The 13,798-nt window shown below is 34.9% G+C and overlaps 1 protein-coding gene across 1 annotated transcript; it reads left to right on the forward strand.

Annotated features, from left to right (window-relative positions):
- The first annotated feature begins 5,820 nt into the window (after positions 1-5,820).
- LOC107914913 (casein kinase 1-like protein 11) lies at positions 5,821-12,235 on the forward strand. Its single transcript, XM_016843967.2, has 14 exons — positions 5,821-6,588; positions 6,672-6,712; positions 8,514-8,583; positions 8,679-8,827; positions 8,908-9,003; positions 9,156-9,226; positions 10,146-10,207; positions 10,320-10,383; positions 10,464-10,548; positions 10,721-10,847; positions 10,990-11,063; positions 11,167-11,230; positions 11,347-11,477; positions 11,596-12,235. The coding sequence occupies exons 1-14, from the start codon at positions 6,513-6,515 to the stop codon at positions 11,875-11,877; spliced, it is 1,392 nt and encodes a 463-aa protein (XP_016699456.1). The 5' UTR covers positions 5,821-6,512; the 3' UTR covers positions 11,878-12,235.
- Positions 12,236-13,798: the final 1,563 nt, after the last annotated feature.

Raw genomic sequence — 13,798 nt, forward strand, 5'->3', positions numbered from 1 at the left:
GGTTTATTTTTTTTAATTGCTAATTATTGTTCTGGAAAAATAATTTTAACAAGATGGGTTTTGAAAAAATAAATTTGACGTGATGTGTTCTGAAAAAATTATTTTGACGATATGGATTTTTTTTTGAAAAATCGCTCTAAGTAGGATGCACAGTCAGTAATAGTACAGAAAAAGCTTCCAGCTGGACGCTTTTTTTGTACTGATGATTCTGAAAAATAAATTTGAGAAGATAGTTCTAAAAAAATATCCTGGGAATCTTGGGAAATCTGATAGTTGGGGTTAAAAATGCTCCAAGCAGGATGTACTGTCAGCAAAAGTACTGAAAAAGCTCCCAGCTAGACACCTTTTTCAATAGTGCTGGTGACAGTGCATCCTCTTTGGATCGATTTTCCCCTACAAATTTCAACCCTCACTATCTGGGGAATTATACAGAAATGAGCATCCCACAATCCCTTAGACTATAAATGACCCAAATTTCAATCTCTGGTTGCATAAGTTACAACAAGAGAAATTGAAGAAGTTTAGAAGAATAGAAATTGATGTTGAGAAGGTATAAGTTGATTTTCGTGTTAATATTTATACGAATCATTATATTTTTGCATAATGTTTTTTTGTTTTGAATTTCTTTCGACAGATAATTTGGTTGAAAATGAGTGGATGTATTAGTGTTGTTGTTTACTATGAAGGTGAGGTTCGTAACACCGAGAACAACATTGTTTTTTATTGGAGAACACAATGCGACTGGTTTTTAATCAGAACATAAAATTGACAGAACTTCGTAAAAGAATTAGGTGAAAAATGTTCAGAGCAACGCCAATGAGAGTCTCGTCTATTAAGTATTAATATTGTACTTTGGTTGATCCCCGTGACATATGACTCATTTGATATCAAAGGTGCTCGTGGCTTGGAGGTGATGGTGCAGACGCACCTCGCTAGTGGATCATCCTATCTTAAGTTATATGTGGAATTTTCAAAGCCAGATGAAGCACTTGCGAATTCAACATCTACTATTGTTTGAAAGGAATACATGACCCCTGCCCGACACTCTATTAGTGAGAGGTAGAACACAGAATTGTCCATTTTTGGTGGCAGGACGGAATACACGACCCTTGCATGACACTCCGTTAGTGGATAGGACATGCCCCTCGGTAGGCCGATGTTCAATGCTGAAAATACTTACTGGGGAATGGCATCAACTTCTAGTGCTTGGCAATCCACATTTGGTTAAAGACGTTCTGAAACGTACACGAGAAGGGATAATGTACTCCCTACGACGTCCACCGGCAATGGGACCTCCTACATGACAGATGTTGGTGGGTCAGATGATGAGTCTGATGTGGATCCAGCCAGAGAGCCTGATGCGAATGGTGCAGTAGTTACATTATTTTTTGAACCGGAGCCTGTTCTAACTGAACTTGAATACTGCGAAGGGGGTTCAGATGAAGAAGAAGAAGATCTGTGATTCATGATGTACTCACCTCTAGCCCACATGCATAATGTCGATCTATCGATAGATGATGCGTTAGAGTTTCCAGATCTATTACACAGGAGGCGTGGCCACACAAGTTCATCGTTGGATTCGGGTGACTTGAAAGTTGGTAAGGAGTTTTCCTGTAAGGATGGTTTTCTCGATGCATTGAAGCAATATAGCACCAAGAACGGGGTCAACTAACATGTGGTTAAATCTAAATCTGAGAAATTTGAGGCCAAGTTTGTAGTGCGAGACAGTACATATTCATAGAAAATCATGGCTTCGATTAAGAAGAGGACAGGGTTGTAGGAGATAAAAAAGTTCACCAGGTCGCATGTGTGTTGCCTCTGGTACAGCATCATTGGATGTTTAGGGTTTTTAAATATTACGGTTATTATTTAATGTTGCATTATTTAATGTTGCATTATTTAATGTTGCATTATTTTAGATCGAGGCCCTGGAATACTAGCCACAATTGAACGACATGGAAGCCTCTAAGATCACACACACCATTGGTATTATCTAAGGCACGTTATATCCAATTACTACAAGTAATATCAGTCTACTGCTGAACGAAGACAAGTGACCAACATGGGTTTTTAATCGCCACCAATATTATTTGGTTTGTAATATTCAGTTTGTTCTGAATGGAAGAATGGTATGTAATTATCGCTATCCACTTATATTGACAGGGTACAAAATCAATAATACCGTTGTGATGAGATGTTGGCCATTTTGCAGTCAATTAACGATCAAGGTACAAACTACCTCTGTAACATACCTTTCGATTAATGGACACAATCATATGACAGCGACCTACAGTATGGTCAGATGAACTCAAACCTGGTGAAATGCATCAATTTTGTTTTAAAATAAACACGACATTTGCTGATAACCTCGGTTGTAAAGGAGATATACTTCTGTTTGGCGGCACTGTTCCCAAAGTGAGCAGCGAGTTGTAAAGGCCAAATACAGGAAGGCCATGTATGGTGCAGGAAGGTACTATAAGAAATTAATAAGGCTAAGGTGCGAGCCAACTCCATGCATGCAATGTGTCACGATTACGACAACTTACGGTTTCAAGTGACGGAGTCTAACAGATCGAACCAAGGTATTGTCAATAGACAATATCGTGTACACTTCAAAAATATGACTTACAATTGTGGGAGGTTTGACGCACTTCGTTATCCCTGCGCTCATGTAATTATAGTTTTTCAGAATCTCTGTTTGGATCTGATGAGCTATGTCGACGAAGTGTACAAATTAGAATACATGTACAACGCGTGGAGACAGGTTTTCCTACTAGTCCTAGATGAACATAAGTGGTTGTCTATATCGATTGGTTTGTTTAAGTTGTTATCGGATAGAGAATTACGTCACAATCTAAAAAGTCGATCGTTTTTTACTAGAACACGTGATAATATGGATATCCGGGAAAGAATGAGCCAATAGAAGTTATGCTAGTGGTGTAGGAACACGGGTCATACAATGCCAACATGTCCACATCGAAAGAACTTCTAATTTATTAAATGAAATAATATTATTTGGTTTGTACAAAAATATTCAAAAGAACTTCTATTTTATTAAATGAAATAATATAAAAATAAATTTTACAAAAATATTGAAAAGAACTTATATTTTATTAAATGAAACAATATAAAAATAATTTAAACAAAAATATTCAAAAATAAATCAATGCATGTGCCGGTCGGAATCAGTGCCACATGGGGGTGGTCAACGGTTACATACTGGGGTTGTGGTTGTTCGAAATCATCTTCTAGTTGTGGGTGTTGAGAAGATGACCCACCTTGATAGAACAAAGATAGCGGAGGTGTTTGCATCACCTGCGACGAATGAGCATAATCGGCTTGAATCTCATAAGGCGATGGGGATTGGAAATGAGTTGAGCTCCCTGACGATGCCTCGTGCGATCCCTCCTGCGACGATGACCCATATATCATCGGTTGACTCGGAGTCATCGGGAAATAAAATGCACCGAGCCATGCATTCTAACCTGGCATAGAAGTGAAAAAGGATACATATAAGGGTTAGGATAAATATAAGGGTTAGGATATGCACTTGGCATAATCTGAAGGGGTTGTGGTGTGGGCATCGTCGCTTGCTCCGTTGGGGCCGATGATTGCGTGGGTGTTATTGATGGGACCACCTTGACATCCCTTGTCCTTAGATTTAAAAGGCCTCGTCGTTCTTTTTCAACACGAATTTGCTAATGCCTCTCCTCTACCGAGAGCAAATATGGCTTGCCATGGATCCTAAACCATGGCATGTAATCAGGATTGCACGCTAACTCTGGAATGATAATTGGTTCTCCAGTAGGTATATTATTGTACTGATTTTCCCATATTTCAATATATTCCGAGTAAAAGATCGGTTAATGCGTATCCGGTCGTCGTAAGTTAATTTTGTGCTCATCATCGAGACCTCAAGTGCCACGGGAATCGATTATTAGAATCCGAATTGCCATAATACTCTATTCGTTTGGTGCATCTTGACGGTAGTGTAGCTGACCAATGGGACCCTAACGTGCCAAATGTTCGAATTTTGTAGGTATTCATCCAAAAATATTGCTCGAATTACCAGATCCTCATATGGTGTCTATTGAAACTATATAGACGTGATAAAAATATTAGTTATATACATAATACTAAATACTAAATATGAAATTGGCTATGTTATGTATATATAATTCAAAATGAAATAAATACTTACATGCGCTTCTGATCGTTGGTCTAATAGAAGCCATATATCTTCAAGAACAATAGGTATTCCCTCGTAACTCGGCGAATGGTTCCACCTATTTAAATAAAATTTTAACATAAAATTTTATTTTATATCTATTTAATAATTGTAAAATCTGATATAAATTTTACTTTGTTACGAGTGGGAATGTATACGGGTGGTCCACTTGATGACGTAAAAATGGATAGCAAAATCAAGCCCATGATTGTAGCAATGAGAGAAAACCTCTAATTTTGATTTTATTTGGTTGTGTTGCCCGAAACATCTTCTGTTACAATGTCGCCAACACGACAGACCCCCAACTGAGTTCGCCAGCTGTTTTAAAATCGATGAGTTTCAACAGCCACCTGAGATGTACTAGGTTTCATGACTTGTCCAGCATCAGATAACCTCTGATGATCTGAAAGATGTACGCCCAAGTGTATCGTACTCTTTGTACTTCAATTGAATCATCCCCCGGTACTGGGAATGTCTCTGGTAATCAACCTATATCGATCCGACCTCCGTAAATAATATTTGAAATACACCCAAAAGATCGTAACATATGGCTCCCCGATCAGCAGATTGAGCAGACTTGGTGAGTATGGACCCATCCACCGGTAACCTCAACTGTAACTGCATGTCCTCCAAAGTGATGGTACACTCTCCACATGGAAGATGTAATGTGTGCGTCTCAGGTCTCCACCTCTCCACAAACGCGCTGATGAGTTTCAGGTCCAACTTGCACCTCTGGCCTATATTGGCCATGTGCCAAAAACCCGCTTCCCTTTAGTAAATTTCAATCAACAGTGATGGAGGACTAGGTAGATTACGATTAAAATATTGTAACACTCGATCTATTGACTATTATGAAAAATTATAAAAATATTAATTAAATTATAAGAATTAAATAATATTTAAAAATGAAATTTACCTTACCATTTTCATTTGGTCGACGAAAATATGTTTATCATCGAAACGAATTAATTGCCGGACCATTGCTAACATGATTAAATTTCTTACAAATTAGAAAAAAAATACTAATTTAGGCAAAAATAAAAAATTTAGAGAGCTTTGAGAGCTTTTTTTGAGAAATTTAGAGAGAAATTTAGAAGAATAATAAAACTGGGGTGAAAAAATGGGTGAGGGGTTTATACTTCTTTTTTCCTGATCGTTGGGCTCAACAGTTAGATTTTAGACTACACCGGTCATTATTTTTAGAAACGACCCATTTTCGTAAATAATTTCGGAAATAAGCCTTTATTAGTACTAAAAAAAGGGAAGAAACGTTTAAGTAGGTTAAATTTTAGTTAATTTGAAGTGTAATCCATTAACTTTCTTTGCTTTGAAATCAAATGATAAGGACACAGAAATTCTTTGAAGCAACAGCTTAAATTTCGAAATCAAAATTGCCACCTTTCTTAAAAAGACACAAATAAGAAAAATAAAAAATCTACCTTTAACATATATACATTTTTAATTATCATCAAAGCATACTAAGACACCTATGTAACCTAAGTTACCTAACCCGACGTGGATGATTATTTTTAATTATTTTTTATTAATAAATTTTTCTTGATATTTTCTTAGCACCACAAACCAACAAGGAAAAAAAAGTAATTTTTGTTTTAAAAATAAAATAATAAAAAAATCCACCTAATATCATCATCCAATTTGTCTTCTTCACTCATCCATTTCTCTCTCTCATCCAAACAACGAAAAAAGGCTTTTTTTTTTTTGAGAATTTTCCCGAGAAAATTAAATCCTTGTCCTTAACCCAGATCCGTAGATCATCACCTCCAAATTCTTGCCGATAAATTAGTTCCTTTTAGATTCTTTTTTTTTTTTGCAAATTCCCTTTGTTGGGAAATCAAAATATATTCTTTTTTTTTTTCATTAATACTGCTAAGTTTTTATCTCTCATAACAACCTAACTTTTTCTCTTTTCTCTCCCACCTAGTAAATGCAGCCTGATGATCCCAAAAACACTTGTTTTGGTTCACTGATTAATGGGTATTTAGTAGATGTTCAATAGACTTTATCCCTTTGCTTCTCCTTGTAGTCACTAGAAGTAACGGTTTTTTTTTTGAATTTTGGAGGGTTTTGAAAGTATTTTAGAATCTGGATTTTGAGTTTTGGAGTTGATACCAATTTGGATGGATCTGAGAGTTAGTTCAAAGAGAAGGGTTTCGAGTCAATTTCTCTGTTAAAACTTAAAAGTAAAAATTTCAATATTTATAAAGTAGAATAAGAGTTTTTCCTTTTCTTTTTTCCTTTTAAATAAACCCAGTAAGAATAAATCATGGAACATGTTATTGGTGGAAAATTCAAGCTTGGTCGAAAGATTGGGAGTGGATCCTTTGGTGAACTCTATTTAGGTATATGATAACAGTGTTTCATTTTATATTTGTCTCCCTTTCTTTGCAGCCGTTTACTTGATTTTGGTGTATTTGTTTTGCAGGTGTTAATGTCCAAAGTGGAGAGGAAGTGGCTGTTAAGTTGGTAATGTTTGACGTTTTAATTTATTTTCTTTTTCGTTTAAACCCAAGCAGTTCTTCTATGTTGATGAAATCGAAGAAAATGATCTAAGGGATTTTCTGATTTTATTAAGTGGTTTACTGATTGCCAATCGCCTGGCTGAAATGGTAAAGGTTGAGGGCCGGGAATTTTGATGTTTTATGTTCGAGTCCCACCTTAAATACCGTCTGTAGGTTCTTTAGATATATTCTGGATTTAAGTTTTGTTGATGGGGAATTTGCTCCTCTTGGAGAATTCTTCGAAGTTTTGTCTTCTGAGCAGACGACTTGGACGGTTAATGTATTGTCCCTGTGTCGGGATTTTGTGTCCACCCTCCGCAGAGAGCCGTGTTCACGGAGGGGGTGCCTCAGTTGGTGAGACCACTACCTGCAAGACTCGGGATAAGGGCTAGTATTGAGCATGTGAATAATTATAGATACTTAGGCATGCCGTAGCTTGAACCACCAATCTTGGTCTTATATACAACTTATAAGCAAACATGGTACCACTTGAGTGGTGGTACAAGAGGTGTTCATGAGCTAGGTTGGGTTGGGTTCAGTTGGGGCTAAGCATGATGTTAACACACTTCATGCTTATCCAAGCTTACCTATATTTGTAACTGGCTCATCCAAGCCCATTTTAGGCCTATCATTATTTTTTAAAAATTTTAAAAAGTATGTATTTATATTAATTTTATAATAATTTAATTTAATTTATTTATTATAGTTTTATATATAGTCATAAATTTTTTTAATGTTTACATTATATTATTATATATTGCTATAAATTTAATTATTATTGTTATAAATTACATTATATATAAAAATAGCATAATATAAAACATTACAAACTTGAAAAACGGGCCAGGTCGGGTTTGGGCTTGAGCTTGGCCGTTGAATGCTCTAGCTCGAGCCTAGTGTTTTTGCCTAAACCCTTACAAATTTCAGGCAGGCTTTTGGGCCGCCTAGGACAATGAATAGGTCTCAGTGGTACCATGTACCCCAACAAGTGACCTATATGGAATAGGTTAGGGGGTCAAACCCAGTAAGGGCGAGACACTCAGGTTGCCACTTGTTGTGTGGTCGTACACCCACTTACGATCGAGGCGCTCCTGGCTTTGTGAACTAGGCCCTTAGGGCAGCCGCTCGTGGCATACTGGCTCTCAGCAGAGCACGGGAGACAATACCTTCTCCCGGAGGACAATACCTTATGTTGTTAAGGGACCGGATCGACTGCTTGGTGGACGACACTTTGAAGACTTCTCCCTAAGATTTCTTTTAGTTTAGCCCTGGAAATATTTCTGTTTTCTCTGTATATGATTTTGTATCAATTTGGTTTTAGTTTTGGATAGTCAAACATATATTATTTGTGATTGTACTTGTGAAATCTGGAAAAGAAAAAAAAAATTTTACTGATTTGGAGCTGGAGTAGATTTCTGAAATTTCTACAAATTACTCTGAAGATAATAATAGGCAGCTTGCAGGAGAGTTTTTTTTATATGTTTATTTTTTCATTGAAAAAAAGAGTCATGTTAAGAATTTCTTTGACCGTGATTTGCTTTGAATTTTGCTGCTAATATAGAAATGGATCCATCAATTATTTGCTGATGGTTTCGTATCATCTGCATAAGTGCTTACGAGAATATCTCTAGAAGTTCAGTTGTTAGATTGTAGTTATGCTTATGTTGTTTCTTTTTCTATTTGATATTTTTAATTGAATTTCATAATCTTGCTGATGTTTGAAGTGTTGAATCTGTTATTGATATGTACTCTCTTTGTTTGCCCAGGAATCTATCAAGACCAAGCATCCCCAACTTCTGTATGAGTCAAAGCTGTACATGCTTCTTCAAGGAGGGAGTAAGTTCTCTCGCTCTCTCTTATGTATCCATCTATTTTCTTACTATAAGTTGGAGCCGATAACTAGTTATTCTTACTTTCTTTTTCATGTGCAGCCGGAATTCCTCATTTAAAATGGTTTGGAGTTGAGGGTGAATACAATGTTATGGTTATCGATCTTCTTGGACCAAGCCTAGAAGATTTGTTCAACTATTGCAATCGGAAGTTTTCTTTAAAAACAGTTTTGATGCTTGCAGATCAGTTAGTAAGTATACAATCTTTTTCGGGAAACTATAATTTGGCTAGTTGGCTGCCTTGCTTATACATGTTCTTTCCTTGGTTCAGTTAATCAGAGTTGAGTACATGCATTCTCGCGGTTTTCTTCATCGTGACATAAAGCCCGATAACTTTTTGATGGGTCTAGGGCGCAAAGCAAATCAGGCATGTTCTTCTGTTTATTCCCTGCATCTATTTGCACATGCAGTTATTAGATTTGTAAATAGATGACAAAGCAGTATCTTTTGAGTCACTGATTCAATAAGATGTCCTAGTATGCATTGCTTAATTCCATTGTTTCCCTCTTTTCACTGCAGGTATACATAATTGATTATGGTCTTGCAAAAAAGTATAGGGATCTTCAAACACACAAGCACATACCATACAGGTAAATATTTTTGATGTTTTAATTTATAGAATTTGATATTTCCTCTCGTAGAGTATTTCGCAATTGACCCGAATTAGAGAACTCTAAGCTTGACTTTATTCTTCCGGTAATAGATTTAATAACCACGAGTTTCATATAAAAAGGCTATCTAGCTTAGCAGAATAAGTGATGGTTAAAATTTTCATTGTTTTTATTTGCCACTTCTCAGCATACATAAAGCATCCATTTCATTCCTAGACTTAGAGTGCCTTGTAAACAATTTGGTTTTATGATTAATTGTTGACATAATGACTTATTTGACCTTCCAACTTTATATAAAAAAAATCATTTTAGCCCTCTATTCAAATTTTCGCCTCTTTTATCCCTTAAACTTGTGTTGTTTGTCAAATCACCCCAAAATGGATAGAAAAGTTAACATTTGTTACCTTTGCTAATGTGACGTACACGTGGATTGCCACATTAGCAATTAATTAATTTTTTTTAAATATAAAAAATTCAAATAAGTATAAAAGTTATTAAAAAGTATAAAAATTATTAAAGATATTTTTCAATTTTTTAAAAATTAATTAGTTTCTAACATGGCATACATGTGGGTGCCACATCATCAAAGTTAACAGACCTCAATATTTCCATCCATTTTGAGTGTGATTTGACAAGCAATACAAGTTTAAAAGAGACGAAAAATTAAATTGAGGGCTGAAATGATTTTTTTATAAAGTTGGAGGGCCAAATAAGTCATTACCTTCATTACTTTACAAAAATCTTGATACTTAAATTTGGCTTCAGCTATTAGTTGTCAATTGTTCCAATAAGGATAGCTCATATGTAGCTCTGTCCTCATATTGGTAGTATTTTTTATTCAATGTATACCTTTTTCAATAGCCATGGATACTCATTAAGTTTTCCCTTTTTCTGGTAGGGAAAATAAGAATCTTACAGGAACAGCTCGATATGCAAGTGTTAACACTCACCTTGGAGTTGGTAAGGAACTTACTGCATTTAATATGCATATGGGGTTTACTGTCAGCCAACATTGTTGCTTCAGACTATTTTGGCTTTATATATGATCCGACATGCCCTACATAACTTGCAGAGCAAAGCAGGAGGGATGATCTTGAATCTCTTGGTTATGTGCTTATGTACTTCCTCAGGGGGAGGTTGGTTGAACTAGTAATTGGTTGCTTACTTCACGGATCTTTTAAATGTTGAGACTTTGTTTCTTTGTTTTCTGCTTCAGCCTTCCATGGCAGGGATTGAAAGCTGGCACCAAAAAGCAGAAGTATGACAAAATTAGTGAAAAGAAGATGCTTACTCCCATAGAGGTAGCATTACTTGCTTGGTTTTAATAGCAGTGAATTCTCTTATACAAATATTTGAGACCAAAAAAGAATAAATTGGTAATTCAGAAGTTGAAATTTTCAAGGTTTCCCGCTAGTTATCTTCATTTCTGGAAATTGGAGACTGAATGTGCCTGATAAATAATGTCATTTTCAGGTCCTTTGCAAATCATATCCTTCTGAGTTCACATCATACTTCCATTATTGTCGATCACTACGATTTGAAGACAAACCGGATTATTCATACCTGAAGAGGCTGTTCCGAGACCTTTTCATTCGAGAAGGTTAACTTGTTATTCTACCTGTCACCGTTCGAATATACTCACCATTATCATGTCTTCACATGAATTTTCTAGAGATCTTTTATCATGAAATCTGCTTGATTGTGCTCTCAAAGTTATTGATTTTGACAACTAACTCACGCAGGTTATCAGTTTGACTATGTATTTGATTGGACTATACGGAGATACCCACAGGTTGGCTCTAGCTCAAGAGCTCGGGTCAGTGATCTTTTAACTTGCTGGCCTTGATTTTCTTGGAAATATTAATTTTGATTCTCCATTAAGGATTTTTATAGTATGTTTATTTGCCATTCCTCAACAGCCTAGCCCGAAGCCAGGTTTAAATCCCCCGGGAGTCTCTGCCGAAAGAACAGAAAGGCCTTCAGGTCTGTTCCTTTTCACAGCCTGGTTTGAGAATATAAGAAAATCTAACTGTTGAGTATGTTCGAGGCGTCTGAATCAGCCGACTAACAACTCTTAGCACGTTTTTTATTTTCTTTAGTTGGCCAAGAGATTGGAGAAAGGGTGTCTGGCACTATTGAGCCGCTTACAAGACGCATTGGTTCCGGGCAGGGTTTGCATGGTGATCAATCTAGATACAGATCTGATGACGTGCCGTCATCCAAGGATGTGGTGAGTTTCATTACTCCGTTTTCTCTCGAAAATCACTTTCTTTCTAGGGAGTTGAACATTTTCTGCCTTTATGAATCATTTGCCACTGAAGTTAATTATTTTCTGTTCTCTCCTTCAGCAACCTGATTCTGAAAAGGTTCGCTCCTCCTCAAGAAACGATAGTTCTTCAAAGAGGCCTGTCGCAACAGGAAGCCGACTGGACTCCTCTGGTGAGCCTAACGAAAACCGGTCTAGCAGATTAGTCTCAAGCAGTAGTCGCCTGTCAACAACTCAGAGAATCCTCCCTGGGTTTCAATCCAGATCAGCATCTTATACTCGAACCTCGGCCACAAGAGGTGGTCAAGATGATACCCTTCGGAGCTTTGAGTTCTTGACAATTGGGAGTGGGAAAAGGAAATAAATTGAACATGCATCTTGTAGGAAGGATTTGCTTGTGTCGGAGGCACACTTATTATCTGATGGAGATCTCGGCACTATAACGGTATTTATGAACAGTTACTAGTATGTGTATCGGTGGTCATGATTTGGTTCCAACCATGACAGTCTCCCTGGAAAGCTTTTTCAATCCTTCCCCATGTACCCCGTCAGTATACTTGTCATTATGATGCCTCCAGTCAGTAAAGTAATAGAAATGAGCGTCGTCCTAAGTAATTGTCCATATATTTTCAACATTCTATCTGTAATAAACACTTGATGTTTCTTTCTTTAATTAGAAGATTAAAAGAAATATATATTATAGCAAAGACGTTCTGCCTTCAGGTATCATCTGCTATTTATGGATAGACATTAGGAAGTATAAAATTTAAATTATTTTTAATAATTTAATCATTGAATTTATCAATGTATATATATATTTGTCATGTATGTAAAATTTTGAATTGATTCGATGTTTTTATCATATTGTTTATATTAATATATATTTAACAGTTAAAAGTTATTTATATAATGAATAGTTAAAAAATTTTAATTTATATGAAATTTGGTATCCATGATTCATAAGAATGGAGATGGATATATGATCTATATAAATGGAGTATGAAATAGGATGGTTGAATTGTTAAAATATTAATTATCTAAAAAGATATAAAGAATATAAATTAAATTTTATACTAGTACAAGTGGATTTCTCCCAATATATATATATATCTACATAGAGCATTATTTGTGTAAATGGTTTATCCTTTTTCTTTATTTGAATGATACGAAAAATCCTCCATACTTTTATAAACTACACTAGTGATCATTTAGTTATGTTCGAATTTCAATTACAAAGTAGATGAATTAAGTGAAAATCATAATTTTTTAATTAAAAATGCACATGGGTTTTGATTTTGAAGGTGAAAAATAAAAATTCAATGAGTTATCGAGATAAATGTTGAGATGCTGAAGAAACAAATGAAGAAATTGAGTCGATGGGAGACCATAGCTTAAACCTTTAAAGGGAAATATGAAACGAAAAGTGTAATAAAGAAAGCAAAAGAATTGGGCGATTGTTTTTCTAAAAACTTCATATTTTTGTGTTTTATATTTGTAGTTTTTAATAATTTTTTAGATTATCTTTAAAAAATATTTATGTATTTATATATTTTTTGAATTTTCAGAATTAAGATTAAATTTATTTTAAAAAATAATTAAAGACAATATCCAAATGTCGAAGGTTAAATTTTTTAAAATTATGATTAAATTGAGATAATATGTAAAAGTTGAACCCTAAATTTAATATTATTCAAATTTTAAATTGTCACCTCACCCTACCATTAAAAACTTAACAGAATTTAACAGAAAAAGATTAGAAAAACAAACCCGATTAGTTGGGAAATCATTTTAAAATTACTTATAATTGGGTAAAAAAAAAATCGACCAGAGTTAGGTGAACACAATTTTTCTTCTTCTTCAATATAACTTGTTTTAGATTTTGCTTCATCTTTGCAAATTTGTATGTATGGGATGGTTTTATCGAGTTAAAAAGATTGCAATATAGTTGTTTACGTTTTGACTATACCAAATCATGTATGTTTGCATAAAAAACATAAAATGTTAAATAGATAGGTTTGCTTGAGTCGAAGAATACAAAAAGAGAATGAAAAAAATGAAAAAAGAAAAATAGAGAAAATGTGAGAGAAGTGTCTATTAATTTAAAATTATGCATTTTACAAAAGTTTTATTTTCTTTCTTTTAATTTGTCAACTCTACCAAATAAAAATTTAGAAAAAATTATATTTTCCATAATTCTACCCTTCAATATTTTATTTTTTCAATTTTTTTTTTCATTCTACTAAACAAAACTTTAAGAGTTCGGTTTTAGACATTACAATATTTTT

This window comes from Gossypium hirsutum, chromosome D10, assembly GCF_007990345.1.
Source record: "Gossypium hirsutum isolate 1008001.06 chromosome D10, Gossypium_hirsutum_v2.1, whole genome shotgun sequence".
Taxonomy (NCBI): domain Eukaryota; kingdom Viridiplantae; phylum Streptophyta; class Magnoliopsida; order Malvales; family Malvaceae; genus Gossypium; species Gossypium hirsutum.

Excerpts from the sequence above, each read along its gene's own strand:
- LOC107914913 (XM_016843967.2), top strand. The coding sequence starts at position 6,513 with ATGGAACATGTTATTGGTGGAAAATTCAAGCTTGGTCGAAAGATTGGG. Across the intron at positions 9,004-9,155 it reads TAGGGCGCAAAGCAAATCAG|GTATACATAATTGATTATGG; the intron begins GCATGTTCTTCT and ends TTTTCACTGCAG. Across the intron at positions 10,384-10,463 it reads ATGTACTTCCTCAGGGGGAG|CCTTCCATGGCAGGGATTGA; the intron begins GTTGGTTGAACT and ends TTTCTGCTTCAG.